Source organism: Myxocyprinus asiaticus, chromosome 10 (assembly GCF_019703515.2).
Source record: "Myxocyprinus asiaticus isolate MX2 ecotype Aquarium Trade chromosome 10, UBuf_Myxa_2, whole genome shotgun sequence".
In the NCBI taxonomy this organism is placed as follows: domain Eukaryota; kingdom Metazoa; phylum Chordata; class Actinopteri; order Cypriniformes; family Catostomidae; genus Myxocyprinus; species Myxocyprinus asiaticus.
This window is the reverse complement of record NC_059353.1, coordinates 30,047,876-30,075,734: the sequence shown is the minus strand read 5'-3', so window position 1 is coordinate 30,075,734 and position 27,859 is coordinate 30,047,876. Positions and strand designations below refer to the sequence as shown.

The 27,859-nt window shown below is 39.2% G+C and overlaps 2 protein-coding genes across 5 annotated transcripts; one reads left to right on the top strand and one right to left on the bottom strand.

Annotated features, from left to right (window-relative positions):
• Positions 1 to 8,224: 8,224 nt before the first annotated feature.
• On the top strand, positions 8,225 to 26,171 carry LOC127446800 (E3 ubiquitin-protein ligase TRIM39-like). 4 transcript variants are annotated; one of them, XM_051708035.1, is made up of 8 exons: positions 8,225 to 8,522; positions 8,753 to 9,168; positions 12,974 to 13,069; positions 13,468 to 13,698; positions 13,856 to 13,878; positions 13,962 to 14,080; positions 23,273 to 23,560; positions 26,024 to 26,171. In XM_051708035.1, the coding sequence occupies exons 1-8, from the start codon at positions 8,309 to 8,311 to the stop codon at positions 26,062 to 26,064; spliced, it is 1,428 nt and encodes a 475-aa protein (XP_051563995.1). In that variant the 5' UTR covers positions 8,225 to 8,308; the 3' UTR covers positions 26,065 to 26,171. The 4 variants fall into 4 exon arrangements, with proteins under 4 accessions (XP_051563995.1, XP_051563993.1, XP_051563992.1 ...); XM_051708033.1 differs by lacking the exon at positions 26,024 to 26,171 and having other exon boundaries at positions 23,273 to 25,958; XM_051708032.1 differs by lacking the exons at positions 23,273 to 23,560; positions 26,024 to 26,171 and adding an exon at positions 14,174 to 18,578.
• On the bottom strand, positions 26,007 to 27,486 carry LOC127446803 (TLR adapter interacting with SLC15A4 on the lysosome-like). The gene is made up of 2 exons (XM_051708040.1): positions 27,000 to 27,486; positions 26,007 to 26,825 (listed from the first exon to the last, which is right to left on the bottom strand). Exon 2 carries the CDS (start codon positions 26,823 to 26,825, stop codon positions 26,010 to 26,012), a length of 816 nt encoding a protein of 271 aa, XP_051564000.1. The 5' UTR covers positions 27,000 to 27,486; the 3' UTR covers positions 26,007 to 26,009.
• Between the last annotated feature and the right edge of the window lie 373 nt (positions 27,487 to 27,859).

Sequence of the window (27,859 nt, the reverse complement as noted above, 5' to 3'; positions counted from 1 at the left end):
CATGTTTGAAAGTGCGTGAAACATTTGAAAACTTGTGCAGTTTCATGTGAACACTAGGAAGGACAAGTCAATCCATCGCAAACTCCAACATACCTGCCAGTGTTTTCAGAAAACAGGGTTTTCTGTCGAAGTCTGTTTCCCAGTTGGATTTTGTTTCCCCCTAGCCCTGCCCCCTTCCAAACGGCAAAGGAAGCGCACGTTCTCAAAAAGCTCGCCATCGAGATGCTGTGCTCGTACTACTGAGGTACTACGTAGAGCGCTAAGGCTCAAACTATAGTTTTAATGAGTTTTTTCGGTAGAATGTTGTATTATAGAAGTGAAAGGCAAATTTCATGACTGTCTAGTTATATTTTGAAAATGGGATAAAAGAACCTATGTTTGTTGCGTATTTATGTGTTTATGAACACAACCAACTACTGTTTGTATATTAATATTTTTATCAATAAATAATATTATATCATATTTCTCTTTTTTCCCCCTTAGCCCAGCTTTTTTTCTTTTTTTTTTTTATTGTTAAATGCAATTGCATGATATGACCACAAGAGAGCTCCATTGTCCACTTTAGTTCAGTTGTTTAGAGTAAACTAAATCATCCTGGTTACTTTCGTAACCTCCGTTCCCTGATGGAGGGAACGAGACGTTGTGTCGATGTAGTGACACTAGGAGTCACTCTTGGGAGCCCCAAACACCTCTTTTGAGAAAAGGCCAATGAGAATTGGCGAGTGGAATTTGCATGCCACTCCCCCGGACATACAGGTATAAAAGGAGCTGGTATGCAACCACTGATTCAGGTTTTGTGCTGAGGAGCCGAGACTAGGTCCCAGCCATTTCAGCGGGAAGTTCAGCATTGTGGCAGGAGGGACACAACGTCTCGTTCCCTCAATCGGGGAACAGAGGTTATGAAAGTAACCAGGACATTCCCTATCTGTCACTCACTCGACGTTGTGTCGATGTAGTGACACTAGGGGTCCCTATACAAAATGCCACAACTAGCTGAACTGTGTTACGTGGACTAGCGGTGCGAGATGGGCAGACTGCTGTGTGCCTCGTAGCCAGCGCATCAGGCTGTCACGTAACCTCCCCCAATGCTGCTATGAGCGTCGAACGGTCTTTCAGGAACAAGTCGACTGCTCAACAAATAGGGACAGGCTAGCCCAGCTGAGGCCTCTTTTCCCTCTTTTTTTCTCCCCAAAAAGAGTGGAATTTTGTTAACCGACTCGGATCTGCAAGTGTCCACGTCGGACACTTCTTACGAAGGGGGGGGGGTGTCACTCCCAAGAGGAAGACACCGCGGAGACCACACCCCACCCAGAGAAGTGGGGGGGTACTTCAAGTGGAAATACATCACATAGTCTTACTGAGTCTTGTTGGAAGTATGTCATGAGGAGAGTCGCATGGTAGGTCCTACCCAAGGGGGGAGGAGTTTCTACAAGCATGGCGACCAGAGCAGAGGGCCCTCTGCTCAAGGAAGACATAGTTTACCAAGAGGGAAACAATTGTACAGAAGATATAACACATGGGGTTACCTATGGGGAACCACCGAATGCGGAGCACCTACCTCAGTATAGGGCCTTACCAGCGCACTTACTGAGCCGGCAGCAAGTTTCTCCGCAAACTCGACTGCCACAGGGCTAAGGAGGAAGTCATCCAGGGATCACAGTCTGTGAACACTACTGGGAGTCAAGAGTGCACGTCTTCCCCTCAAGGGAGGGGAAAGGCGCTATGTGAAAGCGGTACACCTGGCCAGCTGTCCTGGAACTTACCTGCTTGTGCCTGCCACTACACGGGATGAAACCGACTCAACCCGGAGATTGTAGAACCTCGCAAAGGTGTTGGGTGTTGCCCAGCCTGCTGCTCTGCAGATGTCTGCCAAAGAGGCGCCACTGGCCAGGGCCCAGGAGGCCGACACACTCCTGGTAGAGTAGGCTCATAAACCCGCAGGGGGTGGCATGTCCTGAGCTTGATATGCAATAGCGATGGCATCAGTGACCCAGTGGGCGATTCTCTGTTTGGGACAGTGCTTCCTTTCCGCTGTCCACCAAAGCAGACAAAGAGCTGCTCGGAGCTTCTAAAGCTCTGTGTGTGATCCAAATAGATGCGTAAAGCTCGCACCGGACACAGCAACGCCAAGGCTGGGTCTGCCTCCTCCTGGACAGCGCTTGCAGGTTCACCACCTGATCCCTAAAAGGGGTCATGGGAACCTTGGGCACATAGCCCGGTCGGGGTCTCAGGATCACGTGAGAGTAACCCGGACCGAACTCCAGACACGATTCGCTGACAGAGAACGCTTGCAGGTCCCTTACCCTCTTGATGGAAGTGAGCGCAGTCAGGAGGGCAGTCTTGAAAGAGAGTGCCTTAAGCTCAGCTGAATCCAAGGGCTCAAAGGGAGCTCCCCGTAGACCCTGAAGGAATACAGAGAGGTCCCACGGGGGAACGAGTCACGGTCTAGAGGGGTTCAACCTCCTAGTGCCTCTCAGGAACCTGATGATCAAGTCATGCTTCCCCAAGTACTTACCATCTACTGCATCGTGATGAGCCGAAATAGCGGCTACATACACCTTCAATGTGGAGGGGGACAGCCGCCTCTCAAACCTCTCCTGAAGGAAGGAAAGCACCGATCCGACTGCGCATCTCTGGGGGTCTTCCCGTCGGGAAGAACACCACTTAGTGAACAGATGCCACTTCAAGGCATACAGGCGCCTCGTAGAGGGAGCCCTAGCCTGAGTGATCATGTCTACCACCGCGGGTGGTAGGCCACTTAAGTCCTCCACGTCCCATCCAAGGGCCAGACGTGGAGATTCCAGAGGTCTGGTCGTGGGTGCCAGATGGTGCCCCGTCCCTGAGAAAGAAGGTCCTTCCTCAGGGGAATTCGTCGGGGGGGGGGGCTGTCGTGAGAAGCGTGAGATCCGAGAACCATGTCTGGGTGGGCCAGTAGGGTGCTACTAGGATGACCTGCTCCCCGTCCTCCCTGACCTTGCACAGGTCTGTCCCTGCCCGTAGAAATGCCAGGTCGGTCCAAGGCCTGAAGAGGCGGCGACAAATCGGCGTGATGGCCACACGATGTGTCCCTCGGCGCCATGCCCATCTCGGGACTTGAGTCTCATATGCATCAACCCGAGCGGTGTGGCCATCGCTGAGGATGCCATATGCCCCAGGAGCCTCTGAAAAAGTTTCAGTGGAACCGCTGTCCTCCGTCTGAACGCCTTCAGACAGTTCAGCACCGACTGAGCATGCTAGTTTGTGAGATGCGCTGTCATTGAGACCGAGTCCAACTCCAGACCGAGAAATGAGATGCTCTGAACCGGGGAGAGCTTGCTCTTTTCCCAGTTGACCCGAAGCCCCAGTCGGCTGAGGTGCCGGAGCACAAGGTCCCTGTGTGCGCATAGCAGCCAGTCGTCGAGATAGTTGAGAATGCGGATGCCCACTTCCCTTAGCGGGGCAAGGGCTGCCTCCGCAACCTTCATGAAGATGCGAGGGGACAAGGATAGGCCGAAGGGGAGGACCTTGTACTGGTACGCCTGGCCCTCGAAGACAAACCGCAGGAAGGGTCTGTGTCAAGGTAGGACCGAGACGTGGAAGTACGCGTCCTTCAGGTCTACCGCCGCGAACCAATCTAGATGTCAGACGCTCGCTAGAATGCTTTTTTGCCTCAGCATCTTGAACGGGCGTCTGTGCAAGGCCCGGCTTTGGTACGATGACGTAAGGGCTGTAGAACCCTTTCCTCATCTCGGCTGAAGGGACAGGCTCTATCGCGCCCTTGCTCTGGAGGGTCGCGATCTCGGCGGATGAATTCAACTCAATGAATAGAACCGCTCGGCTCCGAAGAGAAAATCTGAATGAGTGGTTGCATACCAGCTCCTTTTATACCCGTATGTCCATGGGAGTGGCATGCAAATTTCACTCGCCACTTCTCATTGGCCTTTTCTAAAAAGCAGAGGTGTCTGGGGCTCCCAATAGTGACCCCTAGTGTCACTACATCGACACAACGTCGAGTGAGTGACAGATAGGGAACAAGTACACTTTCACCGCAATTTACTGAGAAAAGGTCAAAAGAAACTGTAGATTAAAAAAAATAACATCACACATTTTTTAGGTTTTATCTTTGTCTTAAAACCACCCCCATTGTAGCAGGGGGAACTCATCCTGACAGCTGAGAAAGTTAATGTCAGATACTGTTCCCCCTGTGTTCAATAAGAAAGAAAGCTCACACAAGTATTACATGGACTACTTTAATAACATTAAAAAAATAAATTGTGCATACTTACCTTTTAGAATATACAATACAGTTCACTTTAGCTGAAACCAGCACAGTAGCAGCTTGCCTTGATGTCTAAATGTTTTTCAGTATAAATTTCAGTAAACACAAAACTAAATGGCAAAATTTGGCAAAACACATTAACAAAAAATTAAAAATTAAGAAAACAATATACCATTTAAAATGTGAGAATTACCTTCTGGGAAGGTGCTATATATAATAGATAATTAGATAACAGAAGCTACCATATGATAGATAATTAAGACGTTCGTGGTAATTGTCTGGATCCATTTGCCTTGAAGGACAACAAGTAGAGTTAATGGAGAGTTTGGATATGCATCCACAGCACTATTTACATACTTTTCTGCTGCTTTTCCAGTTTTTCAACTTGACCGATGTCTCGTTTAGGGTTCTCCTATGCAAATACTGAAACTGGGTCTTAATTGGAGTGTTCAGTTGATCCAATCAATGAGCTCCTTGTAAGATATGATATGATTAGGTGTGCTGACCTCACAAGCACATGATGAACGTATATGTTGACCTATCTAGCTTACAAAATCTTAGATAAAATTAATTAGGCTACAGTCTTCTTTTTTTTTTTTTTTTATACATTTTCTTCATTGGCTGAAAGTAAACAGTCTCCCCAAGTGGCAAGCGCTGAAGCACTGGCTTAAAAAACGATTATTCCTCAAGCTAATATTTGTGAAGGAATTAACATTGATGTTTACATTATAACACAATTGTTAAAATGTTATTGCACTACAGATATCCTGTGATGCCTGCGGAAGGTGGTTCCACCATATGTGTGTAGGAAGGCCAAAGATAGAGGAGAAATTTCTGTGTGCAGCATGCTGAATCTCAGTGAAACGTAAGGAAGGAACTAAAAGACCAAAAACAGACCAACAATTTATAAAGTTTACTGTTTTTTACATACTTGTAATTTTGAGATTGATGTTGTTTATGTTTTTCATTGATTTTGAATGTCTGTTTTGAATTACTTTGATTATATATATATATATATATATATATATATATATATATATATATATATATATACTTATCTGTTGTGGGGAAACAAGTCAGCAGTATGAATTTGACACATGTATGAGCTTTCTTTCTTATTGAACACAGGGGGAACAGTATCTGACGGTAACTTTCTCAGCTGTCAGGATGAGTTCCCCCTGCTATAATGGGGGTGGTTTTAAGACAAAGATAAAACCTAAAAACTTGTGTGATGTTATTTTTTTATCTACATTTTCTTTTTGAACAAATGTACTTGTTGGGACAGAAAATCATCAGATTTAGTTTACGCTAAACAGCTGAACTAAACTGGACAACGGAGCTCTCTTGTGGCCAAATCACGCAATTGCATTTCTAAAAAAAAAAAAAAAAAAAGCTGGGCTAAGGGGAAAAAAGGAGAAATATGATCAATATGTCCAGGTATTGTGCCTTGTGAGAATGGTTGCATATTTAGCCTATAAAATCACAGTTATGTGAGTGAGCACACATTTATTCCAAAAGTCTACAATATTCAAAATGAAAACTATCACAGATATAATATTATTTATTGTTAGAAATAACAGTAGGTGGTTGTGTTCATAAAGACATAAATACACAACAAACATAGGTTCTGTTATCCCATTTTCAAAATATAACTAGACAGTCATGAAATTTGCCTTTCACTTCTAGAATACAACATTCTACAGAAAAAAACTCATTCAAAACTCAAGTTTTGAGCCTTAGCGCTCTCCGTAGTACCTCAGTGGTAAACGCACGGCATCTCGGGGCGAGCTTTTTGAGAACGCGCGCTTCCTTCTCCGTTTGGACGGGGGCGGAGCTGGGGGAAACAGAATCCGACGGGGAAACAGACTTCCACATAACACCTGTGTCTTTTTCGCAGTGGAGAGAGAGCTCGCGCTCATGGTTGCCAGATTGCGTGACCAAATCGTCAGCCTGCCAGAATATATCCAAACTGTACAAGTGTCCAGATATGATTTGGGGATTTCACCTATAAAAACCTGGCAACCCCAAACATGTCTAAATCTAATTCTGACCGGCTAATCGCCCTTATTTAAAGTCTGTTATTTATCAAACGTATTAAAATTAAATATTCAATATTTTCCTTGCATGATTAGTTCTAAGTAATACATGACACAATTTATCTTAAGGGGATGGTGGTTTTACAAGGGGGGATGCTTTTTGGTATTTCTTGCAACAAGGGCAATGGCATTCCCTCGCATCCCCCCTCAACTCGAGCCCTGAGTATAATATACCATGTTTTATACATCTGTTTCTGCAGGCGTTTGTTAAACAAGCTTTAATATCATGTAATGTAGGAACTTTGACTCATTTATTAATATTGCTTTATAAAAGTCAATGTTTATCACTTACTTTGTATATCTCATGGAGTGCCGGCATGTTTGTTTGACGTCACGCACCTGCATCTCGGTGAAATCGGACTTGAAAATTTCCACATGAGTTTCCCAGTTGGAATTCCTTCAAGTGGCGTTCCATTGCACTTTTCGAAGTAGGAGGTTGGAAAATCTGACTTTCCGAGTTGAATGGAATGCAGCAATAAATTACCTATTTTGGCCTAGACCCGCACCATTTACCAGGAAATATCTGAAATGACCAACTGATTGGCTGTGTCTCATTTGGAAGGCTGTGCGCTAGATAGGACGCGTCCTTTGAAGGCTGCGGTATACCGAGCGTCCTCCTTTAAACAAGCCTCATTAAAACAAGACGGCCTTCATTGGACAAACGGAAACGTAACGTAACATGGTTGCTATGACAGCACGCCACTCTTTAACAAGTGCAAGCGCTTTGAGTGAGAAGGGAACAAAGTCCCTTTAGAAGGGAATGTATGAGGTAAAATTTAGGAGAGTTAGTTAAGCAGACAGAAAAGAAAATAGATTTTACAGGTGTACTTTTAGTCTAATACTTTATTTTAATTATATATTAATATAATTATACATATTATATACTCTGCACCCAACTACTGAGGTACTTCAACTTGGGAAATAACATTACTTGCGTTTGAACATCATATTTACTGGAAAATTGGCGTTATTTTTTTTTAGACACTTCCGTTGAAGCAAAGAATTGTGGGTTGTGAGTGTCCACGAAGGATACACCTCATGCATCCTCCGAATTCCCGTGAAAGAAGGTCACATTCGAAGGCTGCATTCGAAGTGTCCTACTCGCTTTTCTGAAACGAGACAGCCTCGATGACGTATGCGGCCGACAAATGCGACCTCCGGAGGACGCATCCTTCCAAACGAGACAGACATTTCGAATGCGACCTTCTTTCACGGGAATTCGGAGGATGCATGAGGGGTATCCTTCGTGAGCATTGACAACCCACAATTCTTTGCTTCAACGGAAATGTCTAAAAAATAAATAAATAACAACGCCAATTTGCCCGTAAATTTGATGTTCAAACACAAGTAATATTAATTCCCAAGTTGAAGTACCTCAGTAGATGGGTGCAGAGTATATAATATGTATGGTGTTTATATATATATATATATATATATATATATATATATATATATATATATATATATATATATATTATATAATATATAATTAAAATAAAGTATTAGACTAAAAGTACACCTGTAAAATCTATTTTCTTTTCTCTTTACATCATTATAACTCTCCTAAAATGTACCTCATACGTTCCCTTCCAAAGGGACTTTGTTCCCTTCTCACTCAAAGCGCTCCCGCTTGTTAAAGTGTGGCGTGCTGTCATAGCAACCATGTTATGTTCCGTTTCCGTTTGTCCTACTCGTTTAAAAGAGACTTGTTTAAAGGAGGACACTCGGTATACTGCAGCTTTCAAAGTACACAATCTACCTAGCATGCAGCCTTCGAAACGAGTCACAGCCATTGACATGTAAAGTGACCAACCACAGTTCGCTACTTTTTGACGTCTCGTCCGGTGACGTCACTCAGGAGCGCCGGCACCATTCTGGTAGGCATAACAAACAACTCGTGTGGATGTGCAGTCAGTTAGAGAAAGATTAATTAAGTATAAGCATTTACTTTAAAATGGTTACAACGTGTATCGTGCATGGTTGCCGTAACCGGTCCACGAAAGATGCCAAAGTGGGTTTTTTTAGAATACCAAGAGTGAAGAAGCACGAAGGAGAGGAAACTAGAGCACTCTGTGAACGCAGAAGGGCCACATGGTTAGCCAGGATAAACAGAAAAAACTTCAAGCCCTCGGACGGCAGCAGAGTGTGTTCTGCTCACTTTATCCAGGGTAAACTGGGAAGTTCTCTTTCTTGTTATTAAACTATGGAAAATGTTATATGCTAATTATTCTTGTTTTTCTTCACATTTATTCTTTACATTAACCAGTCGGATTATGCTAGCCTTCTATTTTGCTGTCATATCTATGAAAAGCTGTATGAATAGTCTAGACTCTTATTTATTCATGATACTGTAAATTAAGATATCAGCGATCCATTGTTTTTTTACTTTTATTTTTAGGCAGACCAAGTTACCTTCATGATGAAACAAATCCTGATTGGGCCCCATCACTAAAGTTAGGAGTAGAAGAAACCAACATCCCTTCTAAATTGAACAGGTATTTGCGATCCAAACGAAGAAGAGCTGTAAAAAAGATGAGAGAAGATGAAATGCTCGTTGCAGAGACCCTTCTGGATGTAGCCGCAGTGACACTGGCACAAGACATTGAACAGCCATATAATAACACCGAGAAGTTTGAGTTGGAGGAACGAAGAATTACATGTGATTCAACGGTTTGTGAGAGCTTAAACAATGAATGCCAGAGACTACTTGATGACCGATGTGCAACAAAGCAGAGCACATCATCATGTAAAGATGTCAACATTGCATCTACATCACTAAAGTCCACAGTTACTGGAGTCATCACTGGAGCTAAGGTGACTATTAATTTTCTGATCTGGACTCAGGTGGCCAGCCTGCCATCTCGTTTCTGACACCTCTTACAAAAACTCAATTACAGTCCATAATTGTAGGCTTTTTATGGTTGCAAAGCAACATTGCACCTTGGCGCATTAACCTTTTAAGCTCCCCCCACCCCCACACAGAAACAATTATTATTAAAATAGTAACTATAGTCTTGACTAACACAAAATAGGTATTGTTTTAAAGCTTAAAAGCTGTACTTTACAAGGCATTATGACCAAAATTGAACAAGTGCAGTTTGTGCAGACAAATCAGAAGTGTTCAGGGGCCAGATTCATGAAAATGTTCTTAAGAAAAAATTAAGAAAGTTCTTAGGATAAATTATAAGAAGTTTGTAAGAACTAAGTGCAATTCTTGAAAAATTCTTAAGAAGTTCTCAAATATTTTCTTAAGAACATCTTAATGTTTTTCTTAAGAATAAAAAGACAGGCTTTGACATTGTCTGATCAGCCTGCTAATGGAGTTGCCTTGTCTAGTAGTCTACAACAAATTCAGTACTTCAACACTGTTAAATTGTAACGATAAGTTTAACTATTAACTATTTTTTTTTTTTTTAAGTAGCAAGCACCTCGTGATAAGTTTTTTGAATGTAAAGTGCGTGAGATGTGTTAGTTTAATGACATTAACTGTCAAAGGAGAATTTACTTGCTGCTAACCATTTGATAACTTTTAATTTGACATGGAGGAAAAGAAAAGATACAAAATCTACAAGAGCTGGATGTTATTGTTGAGGAAATTACTGCAAGGAAAAAGTTCTCCTTGGGAAGCTTGATAATAATATCACGTCAGAAAGTACGAGGCGGGTAAATGGAAAAGGGTGGCGGAGGCTGTTTCTACTGTGCCCAACTCCGATAGGGATGTGGATGGGGGTGAAAAAGAAAGACTCAGCTTTCTAATGTTATAATTATTATGTTTCAATGAACTCTAAAGATTGCGGAAAGAGAGCGCTATATGCAGCGCATCATTTTGAATTAGCATGATTGGTCACCTCATTAAGAAGCTTCAAAACAACATTTATTGTTTGAATTTGTTGATAATATTTACTTGGTTTACAAGCTGAAAATAAAAATATAATTAAACACAAAACAGTCAAACGTTTTTTGGTCTAAAATCACATTTCTACATAAACAGCCCATTACGACTTGAGACTCAACATGAAAAACCCAGTAAATTCATTAAACATCTTACCTTTTTGCATTTAAGACAACTGTGAGGTTATCCTAACTTTAATATGTTATTTACGATGATTTTTACGAACATTATTTTTTTGAGAATTTGAATGCTGCTTAAGTTTTTTCTTAAGAACAATCTTAAGAAAAAAGATATGAACTTTCTTAGTTTTTTCAGGAATACAAAATATTCTTAACTTTTTTCTTAAGTTAGAAATAAAGAAGAAATTTCTTCTTAAGAACGTTTTGTGAATCCGGCCCCAGAAGTGTTTCTTATTAATCATTTTGCACTGAACATATTATTGTAATTGGTAAAAACATAAAACTGATCAAATAGCCATGTGTCATATGTCTTTGGAAAGCTCTCAAAGAGAATAATACAACCAGCCTATTTGATTCACTCACAGACTCAAAGATGGCTCAGATAACACAGAATGGAACTGAATGAGATCTTGATACTCATGCCTTCATACTTTGGAGAGAGCATACCTTTAGTCATTGTTGTATATGTGTAATTAGTTCTTATTAGGGTTGCTCCGATACCAGAATTTTGGCTTCGGTACGATACCAGCCCTGGTACCTCGGTGTCGATACTAAATCGATACTATAATAAATTTTTTATGAAATTACACAGAAAACAACTTGATTAAAAGAACTGCATAAAGTCTCACAGATACAAATTATGCGTTTTCCATTTAAGTTTTTCTGGATTCCATGTTAAATGTTTTAATTAAATGTTATGATCAAATGGTGTTCAAATCGATACATATAGCTTGAATCAAATAAAAATATAATAATATGTTTATTTATTTATTTATGTTTTACAAAAAAATATATATTTTATTTTTGGTAAAATAAAATGCTACACAATAGAGCTGCACAGTATTAATGAAAAAAGGCTGTTATGGCTGAATCACAACATGCTGATAAAACACTTGCATTTGTGATATTGCTTACAAATAATAATAATAGTATTAATAATAACAATAATAAAACATCCATTTAATATTATATAATTGTTATTATGAGGATTATTGCTACTTATTGAATATAAATTTTTTATACAGTAGTTATATTTTTCTGTCTTCAATTTCACGCATCCAGTTGAAAAGAGCTTTCATTTAAGCGGGACTTTTATTTTGACAGACCTTTGAGTTCTTCCTGTTTGTGACGGGTTAGTTATATCAAGTTTCCCATTAATGCTGGGATAATCCCGTCGCCATTCTTGAGCTGAAATCTCCGAGCTGCATCAGAGGAGTTCATTTACGTGTTAACAGCCGTTTGTACTCTAAACACACTGCATAAAATATGAAGCACCAGTAGTGTGTTGCGTTTGTGTGAGTGTGTGAACTTGCGTGCGTGCGTGCGTGCGTGTGTAGCAGATGACTGAGCAGAGCGGCACCTCTTGTGCATTCTATAGCGTGCAGTGCATGTGACTGTATAATATTTAAATTACATCCTTCTGCTGTTTAAAGATCACACTTAGCCATACCCAGAGGTTTTTTATTTTATTTTCAAATCGTCATTGATTTCATGTCAAAACTGTCACATCTCATATTATTTTGCTAATGACAGCATACTGTAATATGGTACCGAAATTAGCAGCAAGATGATATCAAACTGTTTTAAGTTTTCTGGTATCGTGATACTTCGTTAGTACTGGTAAACTGCGCAACCCTAGTTCTTATATACAATTATTATGTAGTATTTGTTTGGAGAGGCTTTTGGACTCTTGGAGACATTTTTGGACACTAGGATAAATCATTTTTGTAATGCTTTAACTTTTGATTGCTTTGTTGTATCAACACAAAATGTTACTCAGTTACAGGTGACGTGTTTGGGAACAAAACAAAAGCCAACACATAAAAAAATTAAAAAAAAAAAATTCAGAGCTACCATATTTACACTGAGATATATAATTTAAAATCAGAATAATTAGGATTTTCTTTTTATTTTATTTTTTGTAGAGTTATATGCCTTTAATTTTGGGCATGCCACTGAAACAGGAAATCTTTAAAAACACCTTCAGACCTTTGAATCCAGGGCGTGCTGAGTGACTCCAGTCAGGCTTCCTAAGCAACCAATTGGCCCAGTTGCTAGGGTGGGTAGAGTCACGTTGGGTTAACCTCCTCTTGGTCGCTATAATGTGGTTCTCGCTCTCGGCGGGGTGCGTGGTGAGTTGTGCATGGATGCCACGGAGAATAGCGTGAGTCTCCACACGCGCTAGGTCTCTGCGGTAACGCGCTCAAAAAACCATGTGATAAAATGTGCGGATTGACTGTCTCAGACGTGGAGGCAACTGAGATTTGTCCCCTGCCACCCGGATTGAGGCGAGTCACTACGACACCATGAGGACTTAGAGTGCATTGGGAATTGGGTATTCCAAAAAAATTGGGGAGAAAAAAAATAAAAATAAAACACCTTCAGACCTTAAAGGGTTAATATAGAATTAAACTGATTCATGTAAATATTCACAGGTGTGCGCATATTGTTTAATTTACCACAATTTTCGAACATGGCCTGAACTATCAGATTATAATCTGACCTATTATAACTATCTTTTTAATAAATACATGTTTCTTTTTTCCAGGAGAAACTCAAAGCTGAACTAAAACCCTTACAGGAGAAATTGAAATTATTTCAGGATTATCAACAGAGTTTGCATCAAACAGCAGAATATATTAAGGTAAGAATTTAACAATGTAATTTAAGGTTGTGCAGCACCACTACTTTTATTAAAACAATAAGCCATGCAAGGCTGTGCATTACAGAAATTTCACCATGGGTAAGGGGTTTTATTCATGTTTTGCCTAAAGCTCTCCTTACTTGTGGTAAAAATCACTGTAAGCTTATTGATTTTAGAAAATGTTGGAAACATCGATATTTTTAAAGACATCAATATTTAATAAGAAGTCTAATTTATAGTGTGCGATTATAGTCATTTTACAATGGCTTCCAATGCTGCTCATTCAATCAGAATTCAGGGTCGGATATATCCATTTTATAAAAGCATTTGTGAAATGTTTATTAATATTTAGACTTTAGTTTACTTGTTGCCTTTCTCTGAAATATCTTCCATTCCAGATCCAGGCTAAACACACAGAGAAGCAGATTAATGGAAAGTTTGTGAAACTTTACCAGTTTTTATGTAATGAAGAGGCAGCCAGAATAAAATCACTGAGAGAAGAAGAAGAACTAAAGAGTCAGATGGTAAAGAAGAGGATTGAAATTATGAGCAAAGAGATTTCATCTCTTTCAGCCACAATCAGAGCCATGGAGGAGGAGATGACAGCTGAAGATGTTTCATTCATACTGGTATTAAAATTATTTGGTATTATTATTAACTGGTATTATTTCTATTTGTATAAACTTACAGCAGATTCAGTATTCATTATACCTGAGACAAAAGCAAATATACAAATGTCTTTTTCAAATTTCAGTTAAACTGAATAATCTGCATTTGTTTTAACAGAACTATGAGTCCACTATGAAAAGGTTTGTATTGTGTATCTTTGTTTCTCTCCTCTGTTTTTCTGAACCCAAACCACAGCATCTTTAAGTCTTGAATGTTTTTCCAGAGCCCAGTGTAGACTGCTGGATCCAGAGAACATTTCAGGAGTGCTGATTAATGTGCCAAAACACCTCAGCAATCTGCAGTTTTCTGTGTTACAAAAGATGCAGGAAACTGTTGAACACAGTAAGTACAGAATACAACAATGAATTCAGCTTTTTCATCATAATGGTCATTTGTCTTATATTATGTGTGTATGTTTGTGTCGTCTCTCTGCAGCTCCTGTGACTTTGGACCCCAACACTGCTCATTGTAATCTTATCCTAACTGAAGATCTGACCAGTGTGAGATACAGTGATGAGGAACAGACGCTTCCTGATAATCCAGAGAGATTTGATATGTTTGCATGTGTTCTGGGCTCAGAGGGCTTTGACTTAGGGACTCACTGCTGGGACGTTGAGGTCGGAGACAGTACAGGCTGGTTTCTCGGTGTGATGACAGAATCTGCTCCAAGGAGGAATAAAATATTCTCAAGGAGTGGAATATGGCTTGTGGGGCATTTCTGTGGTGAATATAAGGCACATATTCCACCAAAATCACCAACTGTCCTTCCAGTGAAAGAGAAACTTCAGAGGATCAGAGTTCAGCTGGACTGGGACAGTGGAAAACTGTCATTCTTTGACCCTCTCAGTAACACACACATACATTCTTTTACACACAGGTTTACTGAGAGAGTATTGCCATTTTTTGGTGTTGGCTGTAACATTTCTCCTTTGGTGATCTTACCAGTAAATTCCTCTATAAACGTTAATTAGAGATGAAAAGTCTATAATGCTTAACAATCTTGTGTTAAGATTGTAAGATTCATGTGCTTTAACACTTTTAGTAGTTCAGACAACCAAACGAATGGCCGAATTTGAGAAACTGTAGTTTTGCATATGCTTACTAAAGTGCTTAAGTGAAAAGTCTTAATATGCTGAGACTACTAAATTGTACAAATGTATTCAGTTGTGGTTTTCACTCACTTGACACCTTAGGCAAGAATTAAACTACCTGCCAATAAAATAAATAAGTGATCAATTAAAATTATGCAAAATTAAACAAATAAGTTTATTTAAATTAAACAAAGACATAATTGTAAACTGTGGCAGTTAACCACCTGCTGGTAGATGTTGTAACTACGTAATTATGCAGGCAAAAAGCGTATTTTTAAATTCTGACAAATTACACTTCTTTGTAAGGAACACATAAATTGCAAAAGTCTATATACAGTTGTGCTCAAAAGTTTGCATACCCTTGGAGAATTGGTAATATATGTACCATTTTTAAAGAAAACATGAGTGAGCAAGCAAAACACATTTCTTTTATTTCTTATGGGATTCATATTCAACTGTAGGTTATAACAGAATGGCACAATCATAAAACAAAACAGAAAAAAATAAATGACCCCTGTTCAGAAGTCTGCATACCCTTAGTTCTTAATACTGTGTATTGCCCCCTTTAGCATCAATGACAGTGTGCAGTCTTTTGAAATAGTTGTCTATGAGGCCCCAAATTCTTGTGGGTGGTATAGCTGCCCGTTCGTCTTGGCAAAATGCCTCCAGGTCATGCAAAGTCTTTGGTTGTTTTGCATGAACCGCACATTTGAGATCTCCCCAGAGTGGCTCGATGATATTAAGGTCAGGAGACTGTGATGGCCACTCCAGAACCTTCAACTTTTTCTGCTGTAACCACTGGAGGGTTAACTTGGCCTTGTGCTTGGGGTCACTGTCGTGCTGGAAAGTCCAAGGGCGTCCCATGTGCAGCTTTCGTGCAGAAGAATGCAAATTGTCTGCCAGTATTTTCTGATAACATGCTGCATTAATCTTGCCATCAATTTTCACAAGATTCCCTGTGCCTTTAGAGCTCACACCCCCCCCCCAAAACATCAGTGAGCCACCACCATGATTCACAGTGGGGATGGTATTCTTTTCACTATAGGCCTTGTTGACCCCTCTCCAAACATAGCGCTTATGGTTGTGATCATAAAGCTCTATTTTGGTCTTGTCACTCCAAATTACAGTGTGCCAGAAGCTGAGAGGTGTATCAAGGTGTTGTCGGGCATATTGTAACCGGGCTTTTTTTGTGGCATTGGCGCAGTAAAAGCTTCTTTCTGGCAACTCGACCATGCAGCTCATTTTTGTTCAAGTATCGTCGTATTGTGCTCCTTGAAATAACCACACCGTCTTTTTTCCAGAGCAGCCTGTATTTCTCCTGAGGTCACCTGTGGGTTTTTCTTTGTATCCTGAATAATTCTTCTGGCAGTTGTGGCTGAAATCTTTCTTGGTCTACCTGACCTTGGCTTGGTATCAAGAGATCTCTGAATTTTCCACTTATTAAGAAGTGATTGAACAGTACTGACTGGCATTTTCAAGGCTTTGGATATCTTTTTATATCCTTTTCCATCTTTATAAAGTTCCATTACCTTGTTACGCAGGTCTTTTGACAATTCTTTTCTGCTCCCCATGGCTCAGTATCTAGCCTGCTCAGTGCATCCACGTGAGAGCTAACAAACTCATTGACTATATATTCACAGACACTAATTGCAATTTAAAAAGCCACAGGTGTTGGAAATTAACCTTTAATTGCCATTTAAACCTGTGTGTGTCACCTTGTGTGTCTGTAACAAGGCCAAACATTCAAGGGTATGTAAACTTTTGATCAGGGCCATTTGGGTGATTTCTGTTATCATTATGATTTAAAAAAGGAGCCAAACAACTATGTGATAATAAATGGCTTCATATGATCACTGTCCTTAAATAAAAGACTGGTTTTTTGCATGATCGGTCATATTTTCAAAATCAATGCCACAATTTCACAATTTCTGCCAGGGTATGCAAACGTTTGAGCACAACTGTATATTGGTAAATGTTTCATCAATGCTTGATTTTTTTTTTTTTTTTTTTTTTTTTTTTTTTTTGGAGGGCTCTTTACAGAGAGAAATAGATTGTCGATCAGATCGGTGCCGCAATGACGTATGCCATAAAAGTGCAGCGAGACCAGCCACCCCACAAGCAGCTGCACAAGCTCTGATAACGACATGGACTCCTTTTATTGGTATTAAAATAAAACACAGTTTCTGTTTATAACATGTAAAATTCACACATCTGTTTATATGAATTTCAATCGCATCCACTTTGTCTGCAAAAAAGAAAGTAAACATCATGCGATCTGCTGTGACTGTAGGTTCAGCACATTATGGGAAGCACAAAGTGTCCAGCATGACCGCTATCTTTTAAACTCATCCACCGACTGCAACCTGAAAATCTCTGCGATCAGTAAGGCAAGGCTTAGTTGAATTGACTTAAAGTTATGGTTCAGTTGTTTGGCTCAAAAAAAACTAATTACTGAAACTGAGTGCACATAAAGCAAAGATGGCTGCATCCAGGTCGCATACTTCTGGAGCTTCATGCACCAGCCAAGAAACTGCCATTGAGATGAATGACAATGTTAACAGATATATACAGCTATTACCACAAAAAATACTTTTGACATGGGCTGCAGTGAGGCACTTACAATGGAAGTGAATGGGAGCCAATCTGTAAACATGAAAACACTCACTGATTTAAAGTATAGCCACTTAAAATTATTTTAGTGTGATAAAAATCGCTTACCTTTTCTGTGTAAAGTTATAGCTAATTTTACAACTTCGTTGCCTTGATGATGTAATGTCAACAAACCCTAAAATAACTGTAAAAATGATTTAAACAACTTTACCGCTCAAATACATGAGTTTTAACAGAATAATTAATGTATGTGCTTTTATAAAATTATCAACTTCACATTTCTGCCTTTTAAACCTTCCAAAAATTGGCCCCATTCGCCTCCATTGTAAGTAACTCACTGTAAACCTAACCTCGATTTTTGCATTTTTTTTAAAAAAAGGAGGGACGAGTCGAAATACATTTTTGTGGTAATCAACATTATGCCACAAATGCTGTCGATTGAGCTTAACTTGTACTGAACCCGAAATATTCCTTTAAGTAATTTGATTAAACTAGCTATGTGCCAACTGGAATGTTGCACTATTTGTATGATATCTCTCCAACAAGATTTTCAGTGCTTGATGTTGCTTTGGCTTTGCAGTCATTTTTGTTGGCGAAGCAATAATACATTTATTTATAAGCTGGATATATAATGTAAATTACTTGATATTAACTTTTTGTAAATAAATAAAAGAAATATCACGCTAGAAATCGTGCCGTTATGGGTGTGTTCCATTCAGAAGTAATCATCCCTATGCACTTGTAGTCTAATCGATGACTATCTTTAACTGTGAAAGTTTCGGAGAGCTGTAAGGTGTTGGGCAAAAAAATAACGGTCATTCGAAACTCACTTAAGTCATTTTTTATCCACATTTTCCTGTGCAAACACTGGGCGGCGGCATGATGATTCTAATTGCATGTTTTGTATTTCTGGTCTCGAGACACGATGAAAAAACTACCGAAACGAGCGATTCAGAGAAGAATAACAACCATTTAAGTGTTACTTGGTGTTTAAAATTAATTTCAGGCTCAACTTGTGCCATTGTTGGCTGTCATAACAACTCAGAATAATTAATTATATCAACGTAACTTATCTCTGACCATCGCTTCATGTCATTTACACACTCAGGTAAGGCACTGTCTATAAATAAAAAGAAAAACGGTCATCTCGATTCTGTGGAGTATCGGCATGTTTTTTGACCATTTTTACAAATGCAATACCATAAACATCACATTAGAATATATGCCTATGCGAGTGAAAACACTGGAGACCGGAAATTGAAAACAGTCGAATCGTGGAACACTTCCGCGTTCAGGAAAAAAGGTGGATAGGAAACTGCATGGAACGATCCTGCAGCCTGGCTATCATTAAAAAAATTGTCCATTCGAAGTGCCCTGCGAAGACATTCATACTGTTCTGGCCAACCGCCCGCTTAGACAGGAAGAGATCGTTTGACCGATATGTAAAGAGACCAATCACAGTTCGTTATTTACTTCAGTTCGTTTTGGGGGCGGGATAATCTGAAATCGATGACAATAATGGCACAGGAGTCTCAGCAAAACGTTGCAGACATTAAACGGAAAACATTAGTGGAAGATGTTTGTTTGCTCTGTGGTAAGGGTTTCTATCCGTCTAGATGTAATAAGCATAGACTGTTTCAAGGACAGAAGTCTAAAAACAAGGCGGAGTACACAGTTGTGTTGGAGGAATTTGTTGGCAAACTTCACGACACGACACTGGCCGTCTGTAGCCCATGCAGATCTCTCCTTTTGAGATATGATCGTGTAACCAAAGACGTAGAAAGAACGAAATTGCTTATTAAGGATATGTGGATAAAGACCAGAGAGAAACGGTGTGCGGCTGCAACGCCTACACTAGAGGTGAAGAGACGACGGGAACTGATCGACACACCACCATGTGGTGGTGATGATGACAATACTGCATCCACCTCGATACAGTCCACAGTCACCGGAGACATCACTGCAGCTAAGGTGAGTTAATTCATTATCTGATCTGTGTGGAAAAACTATGACCAGCAATGAAACACTTTGTTTACATTTTAGGCCAAGCAAAGACGCTATTATCACGAAACCTGTCAAGAAAAGGTCCTGGGACCTCACTTTTAACCCCAGATCAGTACAAAAATGATATTGAAATTAAATGAAATTATTTTTTGTATAAAACAATTAAATGCTCGTATATCTATCACAAATGGATCTACAAAATGCCCAAACTGTGTCAAATTTTCAAAACATTTCCAAGACTTGAATAGAATATATTCTGATATATTTTTATATTTTATTTTTCATATATCAAAGAGATGATCAACAAATATAGAACAGGATTCATTATTTCCACACAGTACTGTTATCAATATCAGTACTGTTCATGTGTTACACTTGCTATAGTTTACTTCCAAGTTGCTTCTCCGTCAAATGGAAATCAAGTCAGTCAAAACAATTATTGATTCAAGCTACCTTGTTTCTTTCAGCCTCATTCAATAGCTTACTAAAATCTAAATTTGAAGTAAGGGATACAAAGGCATTCCAGGTATATTTTAAATGTAGATTGTTTACATTTAAATACATTGGTTATCTTTTCCATTGCTTTACAAAAATACATTATTATTAATCCATTGCAGAACAGATGGTCTTTCTGCTTTCTTCCAGAACTGAGCTATCAGACAGTTTGCTTCAAGTATACATTAAAAAATTTGCAATGCACTCAAGGTCGCTGTTTGTGTTACTCTAGAAATATAACTGCTACAAACATTATTTGAGCTCACATTTTGTAATATGTTATTTGTTTTATTCAATTATTCTCCTCACCCAAATTTTTGAGGCATTGCTATAATGTGAATTGGGGGATATATTTATATATGTAAAATATATCATGACCCTAAAAATAGGCTTCATTTTTTATATGCAAAATCGAATTTCTTTATTGTTTCTTTTGATTTTGGAGTAAAATTGGGCATTTTCAAATTCTTTTGACAGGTTTTGTCTTGAAAATCACCCCAGGTGGTTTTGGCACCTATATAGATTTTCCGATGCATCACGATCTTCATTTAAACGATCTCGATATCGATTCTTAAATCCCTATATCAGTCTTTTAGTCTATACGCAACCCTGTACAGTGTGAGTAAATCATTTACATCTGCAACCAAATTTTGCCATATGTGACTTAAAATGTTTGTGATTAGCCACTGGCTGGTAAACTTTCAGATTGAGCAGTATAGTGCTGAAGAAGTTCAGCAGCAAGATCCTTTCGCTGTGTGTAGTTGAGAGTAAAAGTTGCGTTTGATTCGTTCTGGTGTCCAAAGATGACATCCACTCAGTCCATTTGTCACTTAATAATATGCTTTATGTTCTTTACAGCCAGTTCATTTACAAACAACAAAAACATGTAAATCACACACAGCACAGATGCACTAAAGAAAGGCATTCTCTCTGTTATTATGTGCTCAATGGATAATGCCGGTTTCTTAAAGGGACAGTACCGATTTAGCACGTGTTCTACTTGTTAAGTTAAAATTATGCATGTAAACAATAAACATGTTATATAATATTTATATATACCCCAATGCTGTGAAGGGGGTGATTTGTCCCCCCCAATTATGCATCTGTCCTTGTTTATATATGTTGTATTAGTGCCCCCCTCTAGCGTAGACAGCAGTGTCACATGGTACCTGATACTTTCCTCAGCTCTGGCCAGGATGGGCGAATTACAGTAGTTAATTATTACAGGTAGAGGATTTTAAAAAGTGCTTTTATAGATAATGCTATAACGAATTTTCATTCACAGGTATGAATCCTTGCAACTATCCGTTTTTTTTAAAAAATACTATCCAGTGTAAAATGTCTTCAAAGGGATATAAAACGTTCTGAGATTTAAATGCGGATGCATGGAGGATTCAGTTTTCAGAGCATCAAGTGCCCCCTGCAGGAATAAAACTTTATGTCTCACAAGACGCAGTCAGTGGCTGACAACATGCAATTTCAGTCTGTAGGTCTGTTACTCACACAAAACCTTCGTATGAATTTAGAAAACATGAAATATATCACTTGAGTCATATGTGGAGTCAGTTAAGTTATTAAAGTAGTCCATAGAAATGATCAGTTGTTTTTTATAGGGTGAGGAAAGCGCCATTGCCTATAAGGTTAGAATAATTAACAGCATCAGCTGAGAAAGAATTTATTTCGTATCAGAATGGACATTGTAACCGAAATATGATATCAAGAGCTTGTGAATCGGAATCTAATCGAATTATGAAATCTTTTCAATACCCAGCCCTATCTAAGAACATACGCTGATGCGGGTGAAAACACTGGAGACCGGAAAGTGAAAACAGGCTGCTGTTATGAATCGCTGTAATGAGAACTTCTGCGTTCAGGAAAAAGATGGATAGGCCTCAGCTAATACAAATTCATATTACTAACTGTCTTGAACAACTTATTGAATTTATTTAAATGATTCTAGGTCATAAACTTTGCAAACCTTATAAAATCCAGTGACTGCCCATCATTGGAAGCACTTATTTGCAACCTGGGAACTTTGGGCTGCTAAAAACCTGTGCGCCCCAGTTGGTTAAGTATTCAGATTGGAACTGGTGGATTCCAGGACCAGAACATTTTGCTAAACTTAACAAAAGAGTACACAAATTTGCAGTTCAGTGTGTCACATTGAGGTACAATACAATTTAGTAGCCCCCTACTCATTTGAACATGAATTCAAAGTGAGATACTGTTACTTTGGAGCTACTAAAGCAAGAGTGCTGTTGTGCCCATATATCAGCACTGCTGTGATTTGGCCACAGGCACAAGCGGAGTGATACAAACCGTAAAGCGTCCCAGTGCTATTGGACTCCTTTATTAGCAATCTTGAAATGCCTCTAATCCAATCAGATTTGAGGACCGGAACCAACTAATATTAACATGTTGATTTCTTCCAGGAGAAACTCAAAACTGCACTAAAACCATTGCAGGAGAAGTGGAGAATATATCAGGAGTTTCAGCAGACTTTGCATCAAACTGCAGAACATATTAAGGTTAGAATTTAACAGATTTAAAGTTGTAAAACAACACTACTTTGGAAATATGTATTTATGCATTTATAGAATATTGACTTTACTTTCACCATTATACGTTGTTCTGAAGTGTTGTTCGTTTCAGTTTCAGGCTCAACACACAGAGACGCAGATTAAGGAGGCATTTGTTAAACTTCACCAGATTTTATGTAATGAAGAGGCAACAAGGATTAAAGCACTGAGAGGTGAAAGAGAGGAAAAAAGTCATATGGTGAAGAAGAAAATTGAGAAAATAAACAAAGAGATTTCCTGCGTTTCGGACACAATCAGAGCCATAGAGGAGGAGATAATAGCTGAAGATGTTTTATTCCTACAAGTATGAAGCATGTCTTATAGATTCAATATTCATTCATTCATTCATTCATTCTTAGACAAATGTAAATGTATTATATTTTTAGAAATTAAAACACTAATTTATTTTCACTTAATAACTTGAATTTATTTTTTTTATATAGAACTATGAGGCTACTGTGAAAAGGTATTGTGCGTCCTGTTAATTTTCTTTTAAGTTCTGATCCCGACCCCACAGCATCAGTAACTCTTGAATGTTTTTCCAGAGCCCAGTGTAGACTGCCGGATCCAGAGAACTTTTCAGGAGTGCTGATCAATGTGCCAAAACACCTCAGCAATCTGAAGTCTTCTGTGTTACAGAAGATGCAGGGAAGTTTTGAATATAGTGAGTACAAAATGCAAAAATTAATTTCCATAATAATGGTCTTTTCATTTGCCTTATTTTATGCATGTTTGTGTTTATCATCTCTCTACAGCTCCTGTGACTTTGGACCCCAACACTGCTCATTGTAATCTTATCCTAACTGAAGATCTGACCAGTGTGAGATACAGTGATGAGGAACAGACGCTTCCTGATAATCCAGAGAGATTTGATATGTTTGCATGTGTTCTGGGCTCAGAGGGCTTTGACTCAGGGACTCACTGCTGGGACGTTGAGGTCGGAGACAGTACAGGCTGGTTTCTCGGTGTGATGACAGAATCTGCTCCAAGGAGGAATAAAATATTCTCAAGGAGTGGAATATGGCTTGTGGGGCATTTCTGTGGTGAATATAAGGCACATATTCCTCCACAGTCACCATCTCTTATCTCAGTGAATGAGAAAATTCAGAGGATCAGAGTTCAGCTGGACTGGGACAGTGGAAAACTGTCATTCTCTGACCCTCTCACTAACACACACATACACTCTTTTACATGCACTTTTACTGAGAGAGTCTTTCCATTTTTTGGCGTTGGCTGTAACATTTCTCCTCTGCTGATCTTGCCTGTAAATTCCTCTTTAAACAAGGCTTAGTTAGAATTCAATGAGAGATTCAATTGTGTGTTAATAGTTGAGAATCTCCGTAGATCACTGGTTTTCTGAATCTTAACATGAAGTTACAGAAAAACTTTGTTTTCAATTAACACTCTTTGACTCTGCTGGCTAAGATGTATGTTCTTAATGATGTGCTCGGGTTAGATGCCACTTCTTAATTCTAAGACTACTAAAATACACACATAGTATTTAATATTACTTTAACCTCTTCCACCCATTCACTGAAAATATCTCCCTCCATTTTTGCTATCAAATATCATTTGTGATAGCATACTGCATCATTTCTAAATGGTACACCTCATTCTAAACTCATCTCTTGCTAGATGAGTATTTGCTGGTATCTTAGTTAGGGATAGGGTTAGGATATCTGTGGGACTGCTGGTTTCTTCTTTTTTTTTTCTTTCTTTTTTTTAAACACTGCTGGGAAGAGGAGACCAGAATCAATCTCCACATCACTGTGTTTCTACTTATGAAAAAGGTGCTTAGTTAATTACTTTTTATCTATCCATGTATCTATCTCTACATAGTCTCTGTTTATTGAGGCTAGATGTGTCACCTATTCTGTGTTATTAATAACAGATAGAAGATAATGTGTAATCTCTCTAGAGGCACAATCATTTTCTTTTTAATATTGTTACTCACAGTGTACAGTAAAGTCACAACACTAAAAGTAAGTCAAGTCTGTGTGTGATAAATGTGTGTGTGAGTAAAAAAAAAATCAGTATACACTAACTGAGCACTTTATTAGGAACACTCTGGTCCTAATAAAGTGCCCGACATGGTCTTCTGCTGTTGTAGCCCATCAGCCTCAAGGTTTGGCATGTTGTGTATTCTGAGATGCTATTCTGCTCACTACAATTGTACAGAGTGGTTATCTGTGTTACCATAGCCTTTCTGTCAGCTCGAACCAGTTTGGCCATTCTCCGTTGACCTCTCTCATCAACAAGGCGTTTCTGTCTGCAGAACTGCCACTCACTGGATGTTTTTTGTTTGTTTGTTTTTGACACCATACTGAGTAAACTCTAGTGACTGTTGTGCATGAAAATCCCAGGAGATCAGTGGTTACAGAAATACTTAAACCAGCCTGTCTGGCACCAACAATCATGCCACAGTCGAGATCGCTGAGATCACATTTTGTCCCCATTCTGATGGTTGATGTGAATATTAACTCTAGCTCCTGACCCATATCTGCATGATTTTATGCATTGCACTGCTGCCACATGATTAGCTAATTAGATAATCAAATGAATAAGTAGGTGTACAGGTGTTCCTAATAAAGTGCTCAGTGAGTGTATAGTATTGATTACAATGCTGTAATATTATTGATTACTGTGCATGTTGAATATGTTGTCTCACCCAGCCACATAATCCCATCTGTAAGAGAATACTTAATCTGCATCATAAATTTATCAACACAGCATAAATATATCAACACCTTACCCAGAAGTTCAAAGTTCTGAAAAGATCTAAAATGCCTTTTGTTTTTCTTATAAAAAAGACCCACAATGTTACAGTGAACCCAGAGGAACAGTGAACACCCTTATGTCAGTTTTTATGTATAGATTTATTAATTTAATATTTTCTCTGCTCTTGGTTATGGTACGTGCATGTGTGCATATGCACAGGCTATGTGTCAAGTTTAGATTTTATTGAATCAAATGCATTATGACAATGATCAACATCATTACAATTGAAAATTGTACAGAGTTACTGATTAAAGAGATAGTTCACCCATAAAATGAAAATATTGTCATTTACTCACTTGCATGTATGACTTCCTTTTGTTCTGTATAACACAAAATATGCTGAGACATTAGTCTAACAAAATGTTCAGTCTCAGTCACCGTTCACTTTTATTTTGAGAAAACATGCAATGAAAGTGAATGGTGACTTGAGGTTATCAGTCCATAACATTCTGCAAAACATCTTTTGTTTTCCACAGATGAAAGTCATTGGTTTAGAACAGCATGAGAGTGAGTAAATAATGACAGAGACTGAATTATAATTTTTGTGCGAACTATCACTTTCACATTCTTGTTTCAAGCTATTACATTGCACATTTGAGAAGCACTGATTTATCTCTTTGAACTTACGGCCACAACTATTTTTTATTGTATTTTTTTTTTGTTACCAAACTTTCATTAACCTCCTCTCTGTCTTTTTCTTCCCACTTCTCAAACTCAAATGGTTTCAGTGGAAATCTGCAGTAGAGGGGTGCTGATCTCGCTGGACTGAAAACTGCCGGTGACTTTCAGCAGACAGCTGAGCAGCATGTCTTTGGCTCGTGCGGCCTCCATGTTCTGCTCACGGCTCAGCTGTAGTGTCATCTGGTCCAGGCTGGTCTGCAGTAGCTCAGAGGCCATGACGGGCCTTGTCCCTGGGGGCCCCTCGGTCAGGTACTGCCTGTACAGCTCCAGAAGCTTCTGTTCCAGGTAGCCATTGAGCTGGGAGTTAGAGAGGGGCTGAGCAAACTGCAGAAGAGAGGGACGCTCACGCCCACTTTCTTCCCTCCAGCGCCTTGAGCTACGGTACTTATGGATCAGAGGAGGCAGGAGGGAGGGGGAAGGGACGTCTCCAGACATCAGGAAGGGCCCAGGCTGGGGGTCCTGGCTGTGACTACCCTGTGCATCACCTGCACTGGTGCTCAGAGGCAGTACCGGGCCACCAGCAATGTGTAAATCGCTGTAGTGCTGACAGATGCTATGGCAGCTAAAAGGCACCAAAAAGGCCTCTGCCTCTGGTGAGTCTGCCTGCCTGGGAATGTCCACACCTAGGGAGAGCTGTCGTCCTGCCACAGGGGCTATGGAGAAAAGATGGGCATCGCACCGGGTTGTTTTGGAATGCTGCTCTTGAGATGAGTGGACTGGGATTTGGGCTGAAAGGCGATAGCTCAGCCGAGGTGATGATGGCGCTGTGACTGTGCAGCATGTTGAAGGATTCACACATTCAGGTTCAGAGCAAAACGTCAAACTCCACAGCTTACTTTCACACAGCATCTGTATGTAGACAGACACAGAAGTTAAAGTGGGCATCAGTTCTGCTATTATTATTGCTTGGCCCAAACTACCACCTCTAGATTACATAGATATCATTTGTCCTTTAAACTGCATATGAGATCATCTACTGTGGTGATCTCTCCAAAAACTTGCAGTAAGTAATCCAAAGCTTACCTTCTTTTACACTGAAGAATCTCTGTGCAGTTAGGTCTGGGTCACTGCTTTATTGGTTTTGTTTCATTGTAAGTGAAAGCTGTGCTATAGTTCTTCAGTTTTATGCTCCACTGAGGGAGGAAGTGAAAGCATTGAGTGTGATGAGATTCGGTCTTCCATGTAAATTTACAGCATCATATTTAGGTGTGTTTATAAGTGGAACAGTTCTTGTTTGGTGCATCTTGACATAATGCAAGCTTGTCATATTTATTACCATAGACATGAAGTAGTTTTTCCAACATAAGTCAACATATGTTTTTCATTTAGCCCAGTAACTGAGGATTTAAATGAGACAGCATTTCAAAAACATTTTAAATACATTTTGTAGAGTTTGTGCTTGTTTACTTGTTTATTTATTAGATAATCTTTTTTCTTTTCTTTTTTTTTACTTTTATAGACAAATCATCACATGTACAATGAACGTCGTTGAGACAACATTTTGTGATCCACTCTTTAGCTGATTAACCCACATCAAGTTACATTGGAATTGATTATTTGGTTTCAAAGGGGAAATGACTACTCATTGTTATACAACGAGAATTCTGCATGTCCTACTACATGGAGTAGACTTTACATATAAATTTAAATAATTTGCATCAACATGATCATGCATCAACTTTGACAAGTATCACATAACGGTTTGACACTTTACAGCTACAATGGAAAACACCCACATCACTAGCATTTCAGGTGAGCACACACCACCTTTGCTGTGTTTCCCCTAGGTTTTCTGCTTTAGTAAGGAGCTAATGGGTAAAATCCCTGAAATATATTAAGTATAAATATTTAAAACAAAATATATGCCAGTTATTACTATTAAT